The 18,768-nt window shown below is 34.4% G+C and overlaps 3 protein-coding genes across 3 annotated transcripts; 1 reads left to right on the plus strand and 2 right to left on the minus strand.

The window, feature by feature from the left end:
• Nucleotides 1–2,734: 2,734 nt before the first annotated feature.
• Nucleotides 2,735–6,346, minus strand: LOC112706032 (plant UBX domain-containing protein 4). The gene is made up of 4 exons (XM_025757118.2): nucleotides 5,934–6,346; nucleotides 4,245–4,530; nucleotides 3,860–3,955; nucleotides 2,735–3,541 (listed from the first exon to the last, which is right to left on the minus strand). The coding sequence occupies exons 1-4, from the start codon at nucleotides 6,077–6,079 to the stop codon at nucleotides 3,167–3,169; spliced, it is 903 nt and encodes a 300-aa protein (XP_025612903.1). The 5' UTR covers nucleotides 6,080–6,346; the 3' UTR covers nucleotides 2,735–3,166.
• Nucleotides 6,347–10,544: 4,198 nt separating this feature from the next.
• On the plus strand, nucleotides 10,545–11,651 carry LOC112763982 (uncharacterized). The gene is made up of 5 exons (XM_025809532.1): nucleotides 10,545–10,580; nucleotides 10,647–10,759; nucleotides 10,943–11,057; nucleotides 11,232–11,363; nucleotides 11,484–11,651. The coding sequence occupies exons 1-5, from the start codon at nucleotides 10,545–10,547 to the stop codon at nucleotides 11,649–11,651; spliced, it is 564 nt and encodes a 187-aa protein (XP_025665317.1).
• Nucleotides 11,652–16,120: 4,469 nt separating this feature from the next.
• On the minus strand, nucleotides 16,121–17,137 carry LOC112706041 (uncharacterized). The gene has a single exon (XM_025757130.2). It carries the CDS (start codon nucleotides 17,135–17,137, stop codon nucleotides 16,121–16,123), a length of 1,017 nt encoding a protein of 338 aa, XP_025612915.1.
• Nucleotides 17,138–18,768: the final 1,631 nt, after the last annotated feature.

The raw sequence follows: 18,768 nt of genomic DNA on the forward strand, positions 1-18,768 counted from the left end.
CCTAAATTTCATGATTTGGGAAAAAATGATGCTTGATGAAGCTAGGAGGTTAAGAGTTAGGCAAGTTAATCCTGTGATTTTTCGTAAATTAATTGCAATAGCAATCATAAAACATGATTTGCCTTTCTCATTTGTTGAGTATAGAAGAACTAGGAATATTTTTAAGTACTTGAATCTTGATGCTAAGATGTTTTCTCGAAATACTGTTGTAGCTGATATTTATTCTTCTTTCCATTGTAGGTGTTAACTAATTTGGTAGATTGGATTAAAAATTTTAGGATTACGTTGCTTGCTACTTTTATAATATATTTGCATGCTATGTAATCTGCCAAATACTTTCTTTTTAATTTTGTGCGACTTTTTTGGTAGAATTGTGATGTTGTTATTGGTTTATAATATTTTGTTAACTATGTGAGGGGAATTAAGAATACTCATTTAAATAAAAATAGAATTAAAAATATGGAATTACTAATTGGATGTGAATGTGATTCTGTTTTGAGTTAAAAAGACAAATTTAGAGCATAATAGTTACTCAAATCAAATATGCAATATGTAAAAAAAAAATAATAACAAATGAGTTTAGTTGTTTACTGAAATTTTAATTATTTTTTTGTGTCATACAACATTTTTTTTGTCCAAAAATATTCAAAAAAAAAACAACAAATGAACAGGCCAATCCATATAATTCGTCGGACTTGCTATAAAAAGTCAGTGCTATAAAATCTTGGCTTGCGAACAAAGTAGGTTTAAATGGACTAGCTCGTATAACCCGTAGGCTAAATAGTCCGGACCTAAACGGGCCGGGCTGACCCATTTAACAACCGTACTTCCCCTATACTTTTAGACACCAAGTTATGTTAGATAAATAATAAGGGGTGCGAATAACGTGAACAATGGGCTGCACTCCAGGTCCACTAAAATAAAAAATATTCTACTCCATTTATCCACCACAACCCTAGCCTCTCATCTTGCACCTTTCTCTCCTTTTACCGCAGCTGCTTCACTCCCTCTTTCCTGTCACGCCGTCACCAACGCACCTTACCGCCGCCTCCACCATTTGAACTCTGAAGAAGCAACGTGCTGCACCACTGCTGCACCTTCTTCTCCAATGCGTAGCGCCGCTCTTGTGCTCCCTGCAATCGATGCTACCGCTGCACCTTCCTCTTTCCTACCTCGCGCCCCTGCTCTCGACGCTGCCGCTGCACCTTCTTCTCCCATGCGTTGCGCCACCCCTGTTCTCCCTGCAAGCGACGCTGCCGCTGCTCGCCTTCTTTTTTCCTTCCGTGACGTGGCACCGTTGCCGAGCCAAAGGCCTTGTTTCGTCGCTGCTCCAATGTTGCACCTCTGCCCTTACTTCCATGCCGCTGCGTCATGTTTTCGCCACTTCTATCGCGTGCCACCTTGCTTCGTTCACCCAGATGGTATGACCCAAATAAACATCTAAAGAACTATCTGCATACATGGTAAAATGTGTCCTGCGGAGCATGTGCATGCAAAATCAAGCAAATCAAATAAAACATCAATGGTATACCCAAATAAACATCTATTTTAGAATAAAAAGAACCATCCGCATATATAATAAAATGAACATTCGACCTAGTTAATAAAAAACGAGACAGCAGCTGCGGGGACACCAAAATCGCGATACATGGCCCAGGATTGCGAGAGAGCGGTTGCAGCAAAAAATTTTTTAATTATGATTAAATCATCTAATTAATTCAAAATTAATTTTTAAAATTAAAATTATTTTTTTAAGCTATTATTTAAATTGTCCAGAAAAATGTTGTTTTCCTATATTTTTAGACAGGGAGCAGTCACCGTTCTTTTATTTCTTTTTTGAAAATTGAATTAAATTCCAATACAGCAAATCTTGCTTTCTAAAAGGCATATTTAGCTTTTGGTTAAGTGGAAGGGCACAAGACATGCCTTTGAATCTTTTTATCCTAAGGATAACCTTTGGTGTTAAGACAAGATAGTGTTTCGATATTCTTCTGAGATACGATGGTTTAATTTATTTGTTACATAGTGAGCAAATGCTAATCTTTGACGAGTTGGATGAAAGAGAAGCGTTTAGGATTTTGATTACAATCTTAGAGGAACTGGTAACTGATGGTGGGCTGAAACAACATTCTTCTCTTGTCACGCAACCAAGCAGAATCAACTATGAATAAAATACATGTTAAATATAAAAGGAGGTGTTAAGGGGCAGTAATTTTTGTGATTTGTAGCCATCAAGTAGTCATCAATGATATTTCCAATGGTATGTAATTATTCAATTTTCTTTTGCTAGTTACATGCTAATCAGAATTTAATAGAGTTGTTGACCTCTTAGACTTTTTCATATAAAATATATTTTAAAGAAAAAGTCTAAAGACTAACACTTTTATCAAAATCTGGCCAGTACTAAATCAACAAAAAAAATTGATGGTTACAAATCACAAAAATTGCTGACCCTTACAGAACATTTTTTATGCAGGATTGCACCATTTCGTGCTGGACTAAGATGTCACTACATCCATGATTGGGACCCAAGCAAGATTACAAGAATTGCTGCCTAATCATCCCTTTCTGTTAACTGTTATTGGCTCTTTCATAATTTCTCTCTTCCATTAACGAATGGAAAAAGCTCGCAATGTGGAACAATTACGATTTACGTGCAACGATAAGCGACGCGTAATATCAGTATTTTTCTAGCATACTAAAGGATATGCATGCAGATCACATTACTCAATGATTATATGGGGGAACTTATATTATTTCCAAGATTGATGTACTTCCACAATCCGAGGGCTATCCTAGATTTCGAGTTCAACCAAGTGTTCAATGTATACTTCAAAATTCAGCCATTAGGCTCAGCAAGTTGATAGCAAAAACACAATTATGATACCCTTTTCCACATACATTTGGGCCGAAACGCCAAGCCATCTAACTGAACCTAAAGCAACAGAAAACATCATAAAATTTTAGGCAACAAGAAAATATGAACCCGCACCCACCCTGTTTCTTTTGATAATGACAGTTAAAGGACAACACGCCGAAATCCCTCATCAAAACTCACTATGGAAAAACCCTGATAGGTTCTATCAGTAGAAAACTGGTTCACATTAATACAGCAGCATTTATGCCAGTAAAGACCCGTGACGTAACAGCAGCCTTTGTACAGCTGCTAGAATTTCTGGATGACAACCGAATTTGCCAGTCCTGCCTGCTCTATAGACTGAGTTTCGTCGGAGAGAAGCTTTGGAGGGAAACCCATCACCTGAAGTTGATAATTACCTGCACCCCCAGGTCTAGAGGCGTTAATGAAGCCACGGATGTCGCCAATCGTGTGGTGATAATTGAAGCGTGATATCAAGCGGGTTCCATCGGCCAACCTGAGCTGTATTGAGGTTGTTGGCAATGACTGATCCACCACCAGGCCGGCAGAAGGGGTTGGAGCAGTGTTGGGAGGAGTTGAGCTTGGCTCTGGTGATCCTGAAGAAGAGCTGCTTCCTAGAGTTCTTCCCAAACCTTGAAATGCAACATGACGCTTCTCGGGTTCCTACAGGTGTGCAAAAAGAGATATAAAACTCCACATACAATTATAATCTCAAACATCAAAATCCACACACACAAAAGAATGGATAGCATCTCAAAATGCAACTCTTCAGAAAAAATAGAACCAACAAATTCAGTTGAATTCATCCTGTTTTAGTAGTGAAGTAGAGGGGTTGTTCATTGACACATAATATCTTAGTGTATAAAAATAAAGAAATAAAAATCTGCAGAAGTTTTATATCTACAAAAGTAACCAAATTCATCCTGGTTTTATACTAAATATAAGAGACAAATAACTACGAACTCAAACATAAAAACTCACAGGATACTTCTCATTCCTCCTTATGAGATTAACATTGACAGACGACCTCCTATCTGCAGGTTCAAGCTCTTTTGGACACTCGGATTTTTTTATGCTCTGCATTCAAACATAACAAATATCATTTAACACAATGAAATTAGTGACATATTCAAGAAGAAAGTAACGGTGTTAGTAGCCCAAACAGATCTCTGGACCATTCCTGTATAGTACTAGTTATGCTGGATTTCTTAGAAACTTTTGAAATATGACATTATTCCCTGAATAATAGTCACAAGGTTTTATTTTTCTTTTTTCTTTTTCTTTTCCTGACCATATACAAACTCATTGCTTCATATGTTTGTCGATTCCAATCCATTTATGAATGCAGAACTATAGTAACAGTTACCTCTAAAAATGAAGCATTTTCAGGGTCATCCAAACTCCTCAAAGGCCCATCATTTACAGTGAAACCATTAGTCCAAAAAACAATGTTATGAACAACAGCCTCGGGTTGCTGAGAAGCAGATTGTACAGTTTCCCCTGAGAGTAACCTGCCAGTTCCAGTAAAGCTTGTTGACCTTGGTGGCTCCTGAAGTTGATCAATAGGCCTTTCTACAGCTCCAAGTTGCCTTGCTTGATTGAAAATTGCATCCACGTCATTACCCTTTGAGGGATCCTGGACAAGCATTCCACTGGAGATGCAATGTATAATATTTAAATTCAACAGGAAACTTCCAAATAACAAAACCAACTTAATATATGATTGAGACGTATATTTATTCATTGTAAGTTGTACCTGTTTATAATCCAATCCCACTTAATTAAATAAACAGACCATACAGCTTTTTAGGAGAAAAATAAGAGAGCCCAAGTACAATAACTCCTAATCAAAGGTGGTCAAGAGTGAGCTTTCACTAAAGAATGCTCATGGTTCTCAAAATACTTAAGCATAGAAGCAAAGCCTAAACATGAATATCCTGCATACTGTAGTAGAGATGGCCTCAAAATATTGACATATGTTCAACATCAAAATTAAAATAACTAGTCACCAACAGAATAAGCATTAAGTAGCTTAAACAATCACATCAACAATGCTTGTAGTCATGATGCAAAGCTTCACACAAGTTATTACAGACTCTACAGTTGCCACAAAACAGAAACAACATCGTTGAGGTTAGGAAGAGCAACAGTGCTCATGAACATAAAGGGAATATAAGAAATGAACAAGACAAACCCAACATTGCATAACATCAATTATCAAAAGCGTGATTTTACTGCTTTTAACATCTTGAGGCAAATTTCAAACACCTTCGCCAAGAGATGATTTTGTGCAAAATCCAAAGAATTCAGTATGATTGAAGTCTAAAGCATACTTCTACCAAGAGATCCACAACAAGTGGATACCCCTCAATTTTTTCAATTATCTTTAATCAGATAAGATTTTCTGCTATATGCAGTTTAAGGCTTTATCTTTCAACCAGGCAACCCTAAAGTTCACATGTACAGCATCAACAAGAGGGAGAAGGTAACATTACTCAAACAGCAAAACAAGCAACAACCTTAGTCTACAGTCATGACAACATAAACTGAAGTATAAGGGCACCTAATCATGGGAAGAAAAACGGTACTATGGCAGCACGATTGCAACTCTCACTTCAGTTATACACAAGTCAGGCTACGGTTGGCAGAATTCAATCTTGCACTCTGAATAGTGTCAAAGTCTTTGATGATCCCAAGAGCAATAATTGGCAAGCTAATAGAAAATGTTCATAGATATTAAGCTACATCATGGACCTGAGAACTTAACAGTTGCTAACTATACAGAGCCAGCTAGCAGTAGATGAACTACAACAATGCAAAATTATGATGTGGTATCACGCAACACACAACAGAAATCAACTGCTAATGATATTATCACCAATTAAAGCCAATCTACTTGCAAACTGTAATTAACTCAATAGAATGGTTTCTTATCCTACATCTACATGTGCCGAATACCCAAAAATACCAAGGGAATTGGAAAAGTTGAGTTTTTTCTTTTTTTAATTAAAACAACTAACAACAACAACAACAATAATAATAATAATAATATTACCTCTTCTCGCCGCCGGTGTAATACTCCTGAGGTTCATCGGAGTCGGAGTCGGAGTCAACGGACGGGCGGTTGAGATCGGAGAGTGTACGGATTCTGCCAGCTCTGCTGGAGGAGGGATTTGATGATTTCTTGTCCTTGGACGCCATTGATTTTCTTTCTTTCGCTTTGTTCCTTCTGCTACCGAAGAGAGAAGAGAATCAATATATCGTTGATTGTAGGAGTAGTTCAGTTTATCGTGTCGCACGGCGAATATCTTTATGTGCAGTGGACGGATTGATACGACGCCGTTTACTTTGCTTTGCGGTTTGCGTTCTTGCCAGCTGGCTCTTATCTCTCTTCCCTTTTTTCTCCAACAAACAAAACATATATATATTTATTTTTGTATTTTTTTTGTATCATAATTTTATTAATCTACCAAACCTAATAACCTAAGTAGTACTAAATGACCAATAGAAATAGCATTCAACTAAAAAGTTTCAAATAGGACGCTGCTAAAATAATAGGATAAAGCTTCAACTAGCTTTCTGTTACAAGTTGAAGACAATTTACCCTGAAGTAAAATCTGTGTTCAATCATTCTTGTGTATTTTAATGGCAATAATGATTTTTGAATCAAGTCAAATGTTACAAATGATTCCAGAAGAAATCTTTTTAAACCAAATCAATTCAAGAATTTAGTCATTCCAACACATACATACATACACATATACATATATAAAATCCAATTTCCAAGTACTATTCCATTTTAATTATCCAAAACAGATTAAAGTTTAAAACATAATAATACTTGTATCACAAAAAATTTAAATCGTAGTATGGTAGAATCCCACAAAAACATAACGATGCATTGTATATGTGCATATAACCAAGCAATTAATATTAATTGGATGGAAAAAAAAAACAAATATACAGATCTTCTTCAACTAGAAAACAATACTACAGAAAGAACTTCGGCATACTCATGCTACTCTTCATACATTATTGAAAATCTTGAAGATACGTTTGCTTGCCAAACCTCCGATCTAGGGATGGCAAAACTCCCCGAGGCGCGAAAATTTTTACGGGAATTGTTCTGAATGGAAATCCGATTATGGAAATTTTTTTTTGTGGGGATGGAGACAGGGACAAAATTTTTCCGAGGCAGGCGCGGGGACTCGAGCGGAATCCCGCCCCATTCCCACTAATCTCCAAAGTTCATAAATTTACTTAATTGTCTTTAATAGTTTATTTTTCATATATGTTTTTTAGTCATTTTACACACACCTCATATATGTTTTTTAGTCATTTCACACGCACACATAGAAACCCAAAACTCCTAATTCTCATTTATATAACTCTTCTTCAATTCAGAAATTCCTAACGTTGTCCATACTCCATCCAACCTCTCTGCAGCCACCCTCTCGCCGCTATCCCTTCTCACCGCTCTCCCTTCTCACCGCATTGTCACACCTCACCGTGCCATGATCCTCACTGCGTCGTGCTCTCTATTTGCAGCGTTCTTTTCCATAACTTTGTCGTCGTGTCCATTCTCCTCTCTGTTGCCGCGTCTCCCACTTTGTCCACTTCTCTATCCTCTGGCTCACCGTTGCGTCCCCCCACTGCATCATTTCGAAAGAAGTCACCATCTTGCCGTTTAGATTTTTTTTGTATAAAATCTTGTTATTTTTGTATAGAATGGATACTTACATCTCTATTCATATGGAAATTAATAATTAGTTAGAACTATCAAATGGAGAGCAATATTCCTCCACGGCAGGAAACGAGGGCGAGGACAGAGAATAAATCTGGGGGCGGGGATGGGGAGCAGGGAGGCATCCCCCGCCCCTGCCCTGCCCTACCCCATTGACATCCCTATGGATCTTGATTATTTTTTCGAAGGACAAGACTATTTTTATAATAAAAAAGGAATATTTTAACTTTAACAAAATTATTTTTAAAAAAAAAATAAAATATTTTAGTCTCTAACAAAATTATTTTAGAATAATATGATTTTTATTAAAAAATTATTAAATAGTAACGAAAACTAATATTGTAAGTTTTTATTTATAATTTATGAGGATTTTAAACTCTTACAATTTTTTTTTATAATAGGACCAACTACTATAAGCATTATCATCATTTTTCTCATTATTGTCATAATTTCTACTTTTACTATCTATTTAATATATAATACTTATGCAGTTTAGTCCATGAAGCACACAAATATTGTTTCCTCCAAAATCAGGCTTTCTCCCCAACGACACGTTGCTAGAAAGCTATAATGTTCCCTCCAACAATAGTTAATAAGTAAACCTTCTCAGTGATTATACGTGGACATGCTTAAAAGATAATTCAACTAATGAACAATCCCAAAATTCACACAAATAGTATTCCCTCCAAAAACAGTTCAGTAGCCATCATCCTTGGTGACGACAAATCGCAATTAAACAACAAGTTTCCTCTATAAACATGAAGATGCGTGGCAACTGCATAGTCGACACTTGTCCAGGATGATATTAAAACAAATCTCACTAACTCCACATAAGCAGCCTTATGTAATCCTCTAAGAACAGTGTTCCCATCCAATCAGAAATTGGCATAAGGTGAGGGGGACTTCTGGCAAATAGAGCATCCCAGTGAACGAGGTTGCTACAGTCTTCTCTCCTAAAAAAGTTCTACCATGATGGCTTCCAGGTTGCGTTTGTTTCTAAGAACAGGACAGGACAAGACACTGAGAATAGGACATGACAAGACACTGATGGACAAAGACACAAAATTTTGTGTTCTTGTATTCTCTTTGGTGATAAACTAGAACAAATTATGAAAATTCAATTTATTCTTTTTTTTTCATTCAAAAAATTTGAGATGAAAAATATAACAATAAAAAATATAATTATAAAAAATTAACAAAAATAATGAAAGAAAAAATAAAAAATAAGTTGTGTCCCTTGTTAGTGTCTCTGTGTCCTTCCTGTCATAATGGACACAAAATACACTAATTCAGTGTCTCTGGACACACTGTCTCTATCCATGACTCCTCTGCCAAACATGATTTTGTGTCTCAGTGTCCCTGTCTCAGTGTCTTGTCTCTGTAAATAAATACAGCCCCAGTGATCGAGGTTGCCACAGTATCTCCTGTAAGGAAATTGCTACCCTCACAACTTCCTTGGGTTGAGGTCCTTTCAAATTTAAAATCTATATGCAAGCAAAAAACCTTTCCACACATGTTAAAGGACATGAGGTTAATAACGCAGATTTTCTCGCTCATCGTTATGATGGAGAGAAGAAGAAATGTGTATAAATATTAGAACGCTACACCGTATATAAAAAATTTAGAAACACATTATTATTTTTCCCAGATAAAGCTTGTGCTTGCAAGTATATATGTTTCAAAAAATGGATGGAAAGACAAATTTCATCAGAGATATCAATTCTACCAAGCTCTCTTGGTCTTTGGTTGTGGGGGTTGCCCGATTGTATGAGTTTTTCATCCAGTGAAACAATAAAGAGGTCTTTAACTTGGAGTTGGTTCTGCAAGATGAGAAGGTATTTGGATAAGTAATTCTTTTATATTGCATCTTCTTTTAAAGTGGTTGGTAAATAACTTTTGTTCATTGTGTCTCAAAATATGTTGCAAGGTGATAAAATACATACAACCATTTGCAAGCCTAGCTTTGAATTGTTAAAGCACGGGATAAAAGAGAATGTTGTTTATAGTATGCAGAATTTTATTGTTAAAATTAACAATGGCAAGATTAGGACAATTCCATATAAGTACAGGCTTAAATTTTATACAAAGATTGAGGTGGTAATCTTACCCATTGAGACTTTCGCTTTTAACCCATTTAACTTTCGTCCATTTGTTGAATTTGAGGCAAATGGTCCAAGTGATGGAAATATATTGTTTGGTAAGTTAAATTCTCATAGTGCTTATTCAGTGCTGCTATAATTAGGAACTTTTATGCAGTTTTATATTTAAACGTATATATTGTGGAACACAAAATACATAGGAGAGGTTGTTGCAAAGAAAGGACATGATTACCCGACGGGTCAGGAAAGCAAGCGTATTGCATTACAGTTGGAAAACCTAGAGTAATGTTTAATATTTGTACTGTATTGAAGGTGTAAATTTTGTTATGGTTTCCAATCATTTAGATAAAGCTTATGATGGGCATGAACTGTGAAAAAATCGTCTAAGGAATTTTGTATGGTTTCTTTCCAGGAAACAAAAAATTAAATGTACATTATTCAGAGAATTGGTTGACCAAGTAGTTCCACACCTCCAATGAGATGATAGGGAGCCTTTCAAAATCGTGGTTCAACTCTTTAAATCCAATGTATACTTAAGTTCTGTGAATATTTAAAGTACTTACTATGTCTCCAAATGCTACTTCAATCTAACCTTCCTGAGGTTATTGACTTGAAGAAAAAGTTTGTCTCATGAGTGCCTTAATTGCTGCTTTATTATGCGTTTAGGAATTAGAATTTAAAAAGAATATTGACCTGCATAAACTCTTTTGGTTGTGTCCACAAATTGGCAACGGATGTTGTGTCCTATTCACAACGAAAAACTCAGCTTGAGACACAACCTCAATACTCTGTGGCAGATGAGATCAATGTAGGCATTGTCCCAATGCGAACTATAAAGGAGGTCCTTAATATGACTCAGGTAAGGTTGCTTCGTGATTACTTAAGCTGTAACCATTTTCTTACTGATCTTGGAGCATTTTGTTAGAAAACATCGTGCTGGATTGTTGGCAATGTTGTATCCATAGAGGTTGGTAAAGATGAATGGTCCTATATATCGTGCAAGACATGTCTGAAGAAGGTTGTAGAGAACAAAGATAGGTATTGGTGTGATCATTGTAGGCGTGTAGGTTTCAAGGCTATGCTAAGATTAGTTGTTAGACGAGCAATCTTTTTTAGCTTCTTTAAGCAACTAATTTGCATCATGAACTGGCAAATTCTCTGTAGCTGCATGTGGTGATATCTTATTGTTAAGGGTAATTTGCTGCTAAGATGTTCATGCAGGTATCAGCTACAAATTATTGTGACTAATGGAAGTAGTTGTATGAAGCTCCTTCTTTGGAACAAAGAAGCAGAGAAAATGGTGGGAAAGGTTGCTGTGAAAGTTAAAGAGTTATGTGTAAGTCTTCAACATTCGACTTAAAAAAAATTTGTCATGTCAAATAAGGTTCTACAACTGACAAAGAAATGATAATGAGTACCTCATGTCCAGTTTTGGTTGTGCTAACTCTTGTGATGCTTCTGTAAGTATAGTATATATTGTCACAGGAACTAAAACATACATGTGTTGAAGACTTTAATGTTGAAACTAATTGATCCCTTAAATTCATCTTGCATCCTGCAATTTAATGAGATGCAAGCAAATACCCCTATAACTGAAATGGATGATGAAACCAATGGACATGCTGTAATTCGTCTCTCCAAGGTAACCAGTTTATCTGTGGTTCTTTTTATCATTAGATTTTCCTATGCAGAGATGTGTGATTCTAATGAAAAGCTAGTTCATGGTTGAATTGACTAATTGTTGAGTTTCTGTGAACCCTAGGATTCTGCTGTTGAGAGCAATGGTGACAGCTCCTATCAGGCTCCAGCCAAGAGATCTTGCGCTGATGCATGTGATGGCTCCACGGTAAAAGCATCTGTGTCTGTAGATGTTCAAGTATCGGCGAACAAAACATTTAAGAGGAACTGTGGAAAGAAAAAGATGGATTGATCAGTTTATATCTTAGTGATGGTGTTGGTTTCTTTAAGAAGTCATGACGAGACAAATCTTTTGTCAGCATTCTAGCTTAGTAGTTATTAGCATTGTGTTTTCGTCATGGTTTATGTTTTTACTATCCTTGCAATGGTCTTCTGTGTTAAGCGTCATGTTTCTCTTAGATTGGCTTGCTTTGTTAATTAGCTTGCTTTATTATAAATTTCTCCGATTTAGCATTTTTCCCAAAATTGCTTCCACTTATTTCATATTCACACAATTCTGCAAAAAATGAGTTAGCAATTTCGTATGTATCATCGTAGGTTCTTGGGTATTTTTTATCCATAGAATATACGGTAGATATTTCATCTTGAAATTTTATTTTATTTTTTGTTGATTTTGAGTTATAATTTTGTTTGATGCATTTAGATGACATTAGAACAGACTATGCATATTAAAAATTGTTGTTTGCTTAGAGTTGCTTTAAACTTTAAGTTGAGTATAGTGGTGTATTGCTAATGGCTTTTAGAAAAGGTATATAATAAAATGGATAGATTAGATTTATTATAATTTATAACGACTCAAGAATAGTTGCAGCCCTTGATATGATGTAAAAATATAATTTTTATCATATTGTAGTATAGATTCTTCATTCTTAGTTCCAGCAAATAGAAATCTAGGGTGTTCCAGCAATGACAATAAACAAAAGTCAAGAACAATCTTTAGACCACGTGAGATTACTATTCCAAAAACTTGTTTTCACATACGGCCAACTTTATGTTGTCATCGCAAGAGTGACAAATAAGAAAAGATTAAAAATTCTAATTGCTCATGACGAAAACACAGACAAGATTGAGAATGTTGTTTACCCTGAAATCTTTAGAAATATATGACAATGCGTTCAAAATCAGGTATTCTTTAAAGTTTTTATGATTTATATATACATCAATTTTCGCTCATAAAATGCAATTTATTCCTTAGTTCACATTGTTATGACTTTATTGCCGACCACAATGCTACATTTCACTAACATTGTTTTCTTATTGCAATTCATATCATAATGTATAATTTTTTTATATTTGGCTCAATCTTACAGATCTAGCGAAAACATCCAAATCTTCAATTTTAAATACTTGAAATCTTGCCATATGAGATATCAGATATCTTACCATCAAGAAGGGATTAAGACTCATATTGCTCATTTTAGTAATCTCACTCTAATTCTTTTTTGTATTAACTTATGTCCTTTTCATATCTTTTACACGGTCAGAAATTCATTTCAATTATTAGTACGTATTAGTTATTAATTCACAACTACTACTCCTATGTTTAAAACATAAATTCTTTCGTTAAATTCATTCTTCCATATTCATATTTTTTACAAATCAAACCTTAGTCAATCACAATCATCAAAATATATGCTATCTATTTTATTCTATTATTCATATCATCAAAATATTACTCAGAGATAATAGAATAATATCAACTTTTTCACCCATCTCTTTTTCTTTATATAAATCGGTTCTAAGTGCTTTAGAATTTACATAGTTTTTTAAATCATAATGATGCTCTTTGATTTTCAACACCAAATAAAAAACCAAATACGCGTTAACTTCATCTCATCATATACTACATTTGTATTGTCTGTGCATAACGCGCGTGTCTTGCTAGTTTTAATTATCCAATCATATCTTGCCATCATTATTATCTCTTCTATTACTATCAACACCATCAACATTACTATTTTTTCTCTCATTTTATGTGGGACATTTTTTTTAAGAAACATCGTATTGTAATTATTTTTTTTCTTGTGACTTTACTTTTAATAATAATTTTTTTCTATTTAATTGTCACTGTTAAAAGAAATTTTAAAAATAAATTTATTAATAATTTATAAAAATTTAAAATTTTCACAAATTATAAATATCCCATTTATTATTATTTAATAAAATTTTTAACAGATATTTTTAAATATGGACATATGCTGATATGCTTGTAATTTGTAAATGATGTCTATGCAGAGCATACCAGAACTTGAGGAAGTTAATTATTTTTCCCCCATTTATTGGGCGGGAGCGTTATATGTATAATTTTTAACTTTCTAGATAACTTTACCAGTGATATTAATTAGGTAAGGAAAAGTGGAGAATCAGAGAAAGCGAAAGGAATGAAAAAAGAGTAGAAGCGCAATTGCGCAAAGGACCGTTTACATAGGTACCCGACCAATTCGACTATATACAAAAGTAATTTAATCATAGCATCTTCAGATACATGGACAAACGGATGTAACTAAGATTTAGGATGATATCATTTGTAATACTCACTCCTAAATTTATGTGCCATACACTTACTAATTACTATAGCTATTTTTTGTTTCTCACTTAGTCCAACCAATTAGATTTAGCGAGACTAAAATGTCTACCTTTTTAATTTTTGTGATTGATTTGAGTAATTATGATACAACTCATTGCACTGAAACATCCAAATTATGTATTGGGTCCATTGGGTTTCTCCTACCGTTTATTGGGCTTTAGATTTACGAAATAAAGATATCTAATGGACAAAAATTAATTAAGGTTGATATCCGGAAACAAGAAAACCTCCCAAAAGCTCCTACCTTTCAAAATCTATTATTCTACCAAAAAAAAATATTTTGGGTTGGTCGAGTAAAAACCTTTGGAGTCAATACTTTTTATTAATATTAGTTATTATTTTAGGTTAATACTCTATTTATATTATTATGATTTAAAAATTAAAATTTAATATTTAAAGTTTAAGATTTAGAATTTAAGTAATATTATATTTTTGAATATTATGTATAAAAATATCTTTGTTGATGAAGTAGTAAAAAAGAACTAGTCATATAACATTTTTTTTTCGGTAAAACTAGTCATATAACATTGCTTTTATAAGAAACTGATTTGAAGTGGATCTGGCCCTTACGGCCCAGTCTCATTAAACTGGAGGCCTTAGAAGGCTAACCTTTTGAAATTTGAAATGGATCCAAAAGCCCAAATCCATATCGGAAAACAAATAGTTTAGAGCATTTTGAGGCAACGGTCTGATCTAAGACCATTTTTATTAAGAGATGAAACAAATGAAATCTTATAAAATCCAATTGATGACATATGAATAGTGTTCTTAAAGGCAAAGCTGTAATTTATGATGTAATCATAAAATGGAAAAGTACCCAGAAGTAGGTATGTTTTCCTGTATCCAAAATACATCACTCACATATTGAACCAACTTAAACGTGAGAGTTCTCTTACAACTACTTCGCTGGCAACTGAATATAAAAAGGATTTTATTAGGTAAACAATGACTTTTGTGAATAATGAGTTTTAAAATTGATCTAATAAAATAAAAATACACTGCACTTCCAAATTACACACATAAAATTTTAATATTAGAATAATCATTTGCACACCTAATAAATTAAACATCCCATATATCTATTGTTCACATTGTTTAGTATTTTCATTATCTACCAATACTTTTTCCTCTAAAAAGTAACAACACATCCAGTCATTACCAAATTTGAACAGAAGCCTTGATTCTTTAATCAAACTTGGGAAGACTATGATAGTATGATCCAAAGCTAAACTAGCTAGCTAGCTAGCAAAGTCTGATGACTTTACAGGAAGAAGGACAAAAGCAACCACTATTAAATCGTTTTTAAGAGGTTGGTGTGTACATGAATGACATTACAGACTGCTTCAATTAAGAGCCTTCATTTCAACTACAAAGCAACTCAGCCATTTCGTACGTACTTCAAATATCTTAAATAACCACAAGCAACTCCTCCTTCCTCGTTGCTATCTTACTATCCACTTCAAATGTACAATCACAATTCACAAGCATTCCATGAGAAAATTATTATTATTATTATTCATAAAATAATCACAAACAAACACCACTTCGAATATACTCCTTTCTTTTGATTCTTTCAACTCCCAATACCCAAAAGCACATCCTCTATTCAGTTCTGAGTTCTGACGTACACTCAGAATGAAATATGACAGCATTAAAAATTAAAATAAAGGGTAGAAAACAGTGACCTAAGTCATAGACTCATAGCCTCACTTGCAGATATATATAGACTGAAGGAAAGTCAGAACACGATTTAATTTAGTTAATTAATTAAAATATACATACATTCCGTAGCTAGCCATGACAGTAACCCATCTATTCAAAATCCTAAAGTTCCAAGTCAGAACAGATACTTTTTTGAGTTACATCCAAAACACGGTGTGAAAAAAGGTAGACTTGTAGCTTTCTTTACAGCAATATATAGGAACAAAAATAAGATAATAATAATAATAAATAGTCAATTAGGAAATAAAATTTTATGGATGAACTATATATGTAAAAATTATATCACGTGATGCATTTATCCATAAAATTTTAATCCATATACACGTCTAGTAGGCAATTAGTTAAATTAAACTAGATAATTATAGACATTGGCTCAGCTAAAAATGAAATGACTAGTGAGAGGTTAGAAGGGTTTTCTTGAAGAGGCTGCGCAAATTGAAAAGCTTAGAACCAACATTACCACCGTCAGCACCGTTACTGTTACCGTTACCGTTACTGGGACGAACAGTACTGTTAGAACCAACGGCACTGTTCATCACATCACTTCTGCAGCTCAAGTGGGTTCGGTAACCGATGCATGTCGGAACATTTATGTTCAAAACTCTCGCTTTTCCACCTTCCCCGCCGGATGACGAGACCTTACTCCGGCGACCCACCGTGGAGGTTTCTCTTTTGGACCACTTTTCGTGGTTGAGAAACAGTGGTTCTGTGTTCTTGGAAGTGGAGCCACCGCGCCGGACCTGCCAAACGGGGCTGCTCCGCCCTAAATGGACCCCGCCCCGACCCGGGCTATTGGGCCACTTCCTGGACTTGGATTCCCCGGCGGAATTGCTCCGAGAACAAGGCGCGCTGTTCGTCTTGCGGGTCACCGGAGCTCCGGGAAAGAGCTTGGGTCGGGTCACTGCGTTCCCCGCTGACCTGCTCCTGGAGAATGGCCATATGTTGATATTCAGCTCGGCCGCTGAAGCCGTGGAGGCGCCGCCTTTCCTGTCTTTCTTCTTGGCTTTGTCTTTCTCATTATCGTTCTCTTGTGCACTGTTGTTGTTCTCCGAGTTCTTCTTTTCACTACTCTTCCTGAAAATGTCTCTCCAGCGCTTGGAAGAAGAGAGCGTGGCGGCGGCGGGTGAGGAGTCGGTTATGGAGGCAGATGGCTCAGGAGGTGGAGGCGGGTCCGGCTGTGATGAGGAAGTAGATGTTTGTTGCGTGTCGGTGTTATGGATTTGGGTTTTCGAAGAGACAAGGTGGAGAGGAAGGAGGACGCCGTCGACAAAGAGTTCATCGGCGGACAGGATGTCGGGTTGGGGACAAGACGGGTTTCGGACCATCCAGAACTCAAACTCCGGCGACTTTGGCGGGCAATCATCAGAGGTGGTTGTTCTTGTTCGAGGTTGTAGGCTTTTGGTGTCCATGTTTGTTTGTTTGTTTGTTTTAAGAGACACACAAGAAATTAAAAGATGAGATGAGAGGAAATGAGAGCGTGGAATTGAAGGAGCAGACCAAATATTTAAAACAGCCACCCATACATAGATACATTTTCAATATTGCCCCGCTCGGGTGGGACCTTTTTTCCCATGCAACCATCCTTTATAGCAATACCATACAATACACTAAAAAACGTAACTGTACAAAATTTCTTATAATCTTTTAGTAGATAAGTCATCATATATATAGATATGAGTTAAATTTAGCCATGCAGGATTTTGTTTTTGTAGTTCAATATGTACCAAACTCACGAAAACAAAGATGCAAAAGGTATACGATGATGTACACAAAAATAATGTATATAACTATATATCAGAATATATTTAGGATAGGATATTATATTTTAATAAAATATTTAAATATTTTTAAATTAATTTTATATTTAGAAAAAACAATTATTTATACTAAATGCTAATAAAATTATTTATGAAAATAAAAATGGTAAAAATGAAGGAAATATATATATATATATATATATATCCTAATAGAATAAAATTATTTTTTTAAGACAGTGACGATAGAGTAGATGGTAAAATTGGAAGCAAAAGAGGAGGTGTTGATGAAATTTAGGAAAAAAAGTTGAAACTGGAGATGAAGAAAGTTGAGAAGTATTGGATAAGTGCTTTTATTTTTGGTGTTGTTTTTTTAAGATTGTGTTTTTTAACAATGTAAAAATTTGAATTTTTTTTTATATGGAGAGCATAAAATGGCTTTCAAAATTTCTTTCTTTTTTAAAACATGCAAATATGAAGGTTAGATTTATTTTTTCTTATTTTAAGTCTTTTAAACATACAAATTTAATCTTTAGATTTGTATTGTAGTATTAAAAAAATTAAACGTGCAGTTTGAACTCTTCGATTCACTTTACAATGAAAAAGTTTTTTTAAACTCAAATCGAATTTTCCAATTTGTTTTTCAAACTCACAAATCGGACACTTGATTTTTTCTCGCAACCAAATCTGAGCTTTTTAATTTGTGAATTGTAATATTAAAACAAATATTTGTCTCCATATCCATAAGAAACCCGAATAATTCATAACATTGTATAATACGTAATGAGAATCCATTACAAAAAAAAAAATTAGTTGTAAATGAGTGCCAATCATAGGTGAAGATAATAATGTTGATGATGGAGATTATGAACTAAATTGGTGGAGAGAGAATAGGGTGAAACGAAGACGACAGTGAGAATGACAAAAGTAGTATAGATATTTTGGATTATTTTTAATAGAGTTAACCAAAATTTAGAGTTTAAATAATTTTGTCAAATAAAATTCATCTTTTATAGATATAACATAAATTTCATATTTTTGTGAGTTATTTTGTAGTGTTCTAAAAATTCACGAGTAGAAATAGTTATTTTTTTATATTTATTTAATTTGATATTAGGTTGATTTTGTTATTTTTATTAGATGAGTAAAATATATTTTTTATCATTAAAACTTGTTAAAAATTTAAAAATATGCTTAAGTTTTACTTTGTCTCAACTTTGTCCCATAAATTTTTTATTTGCATCAAATATATCCTTAACGACTAATTTTTCAAAAAACTTAGAATT

Source organism: Arachis hypogaea, chromosome 1 (genome assembly GCF_003086295.3).
Source record: "Arachis hypogaea cultivar Tifrunner chromosome 1, arahy.Tifrunner.gnm2.J5K5, whole genome shotgun sequence".
NCBI classification, from domain to species: Eukaryota; Viridiplantae; Streptophyta; class Magnoliopsida; order Fabales; family Fabaceae; genus Arachis; species Arachis hypogaea.

What these genes read in the sequence shown, in the direction of transcription:
- LOC112706032 (XM_025757118.2), bottom strand. Translation starts at nt 6,079, where the DNA reads ATGGCGTCCAAGGACAAGAAATCATCAAATCCCTCCTCCAGCAGAGCT. An exon ending in AAAATGCTTCATTTTTAGAG is followed by an intron (nt 3,956 to 4,244) that starts GTAACTGTTACT and finishes GTTTGAATGCAG; the next exon opens with AGCATAAAAAAATCCGAGTG. An exon ending in GGAGGAATGAGAAGTATCCT is followed by an intron (nt 3,542 to 3,859) that starts GTGAGTTTTTAT and finishes GCACACCTGTAG; the next exon opens with GAACCCGAGAAGCGTCATGT.
- LOC112763982 (XM_025809532.1), top strand. Translation starts at nt 10,545, where the DNA reads ATGCGAACTATAAAGGAGGTCCTTAATATGACTCAG. An exon ending in TGAAAGTTAAAGAGTTATGT is followed by an intron (nt 11,058 to 11,231) that starts GTAAGTCTTCAA and finishes CATGTGTTGAAG; the next exon opens with ACTTTAATGTTGAAACTAAT. An exon ending in CTGTAATTCGTCTCTCCAAG is followed by an intron (nt 11,364 to 11,483) that starts GTAACCAGTTTA and finishes TGTGAACCCTAG; the next exon opens with GATTCTGCTGTTGAGAGCAA.
- LOC112706041 (XM_025757130.2), bottom strand. Translation starts at nt 17,137, where the DNA reads ATGGACACCAAAAGCCTACAACCTCGAACAAGAACAACCACCTCTGAT.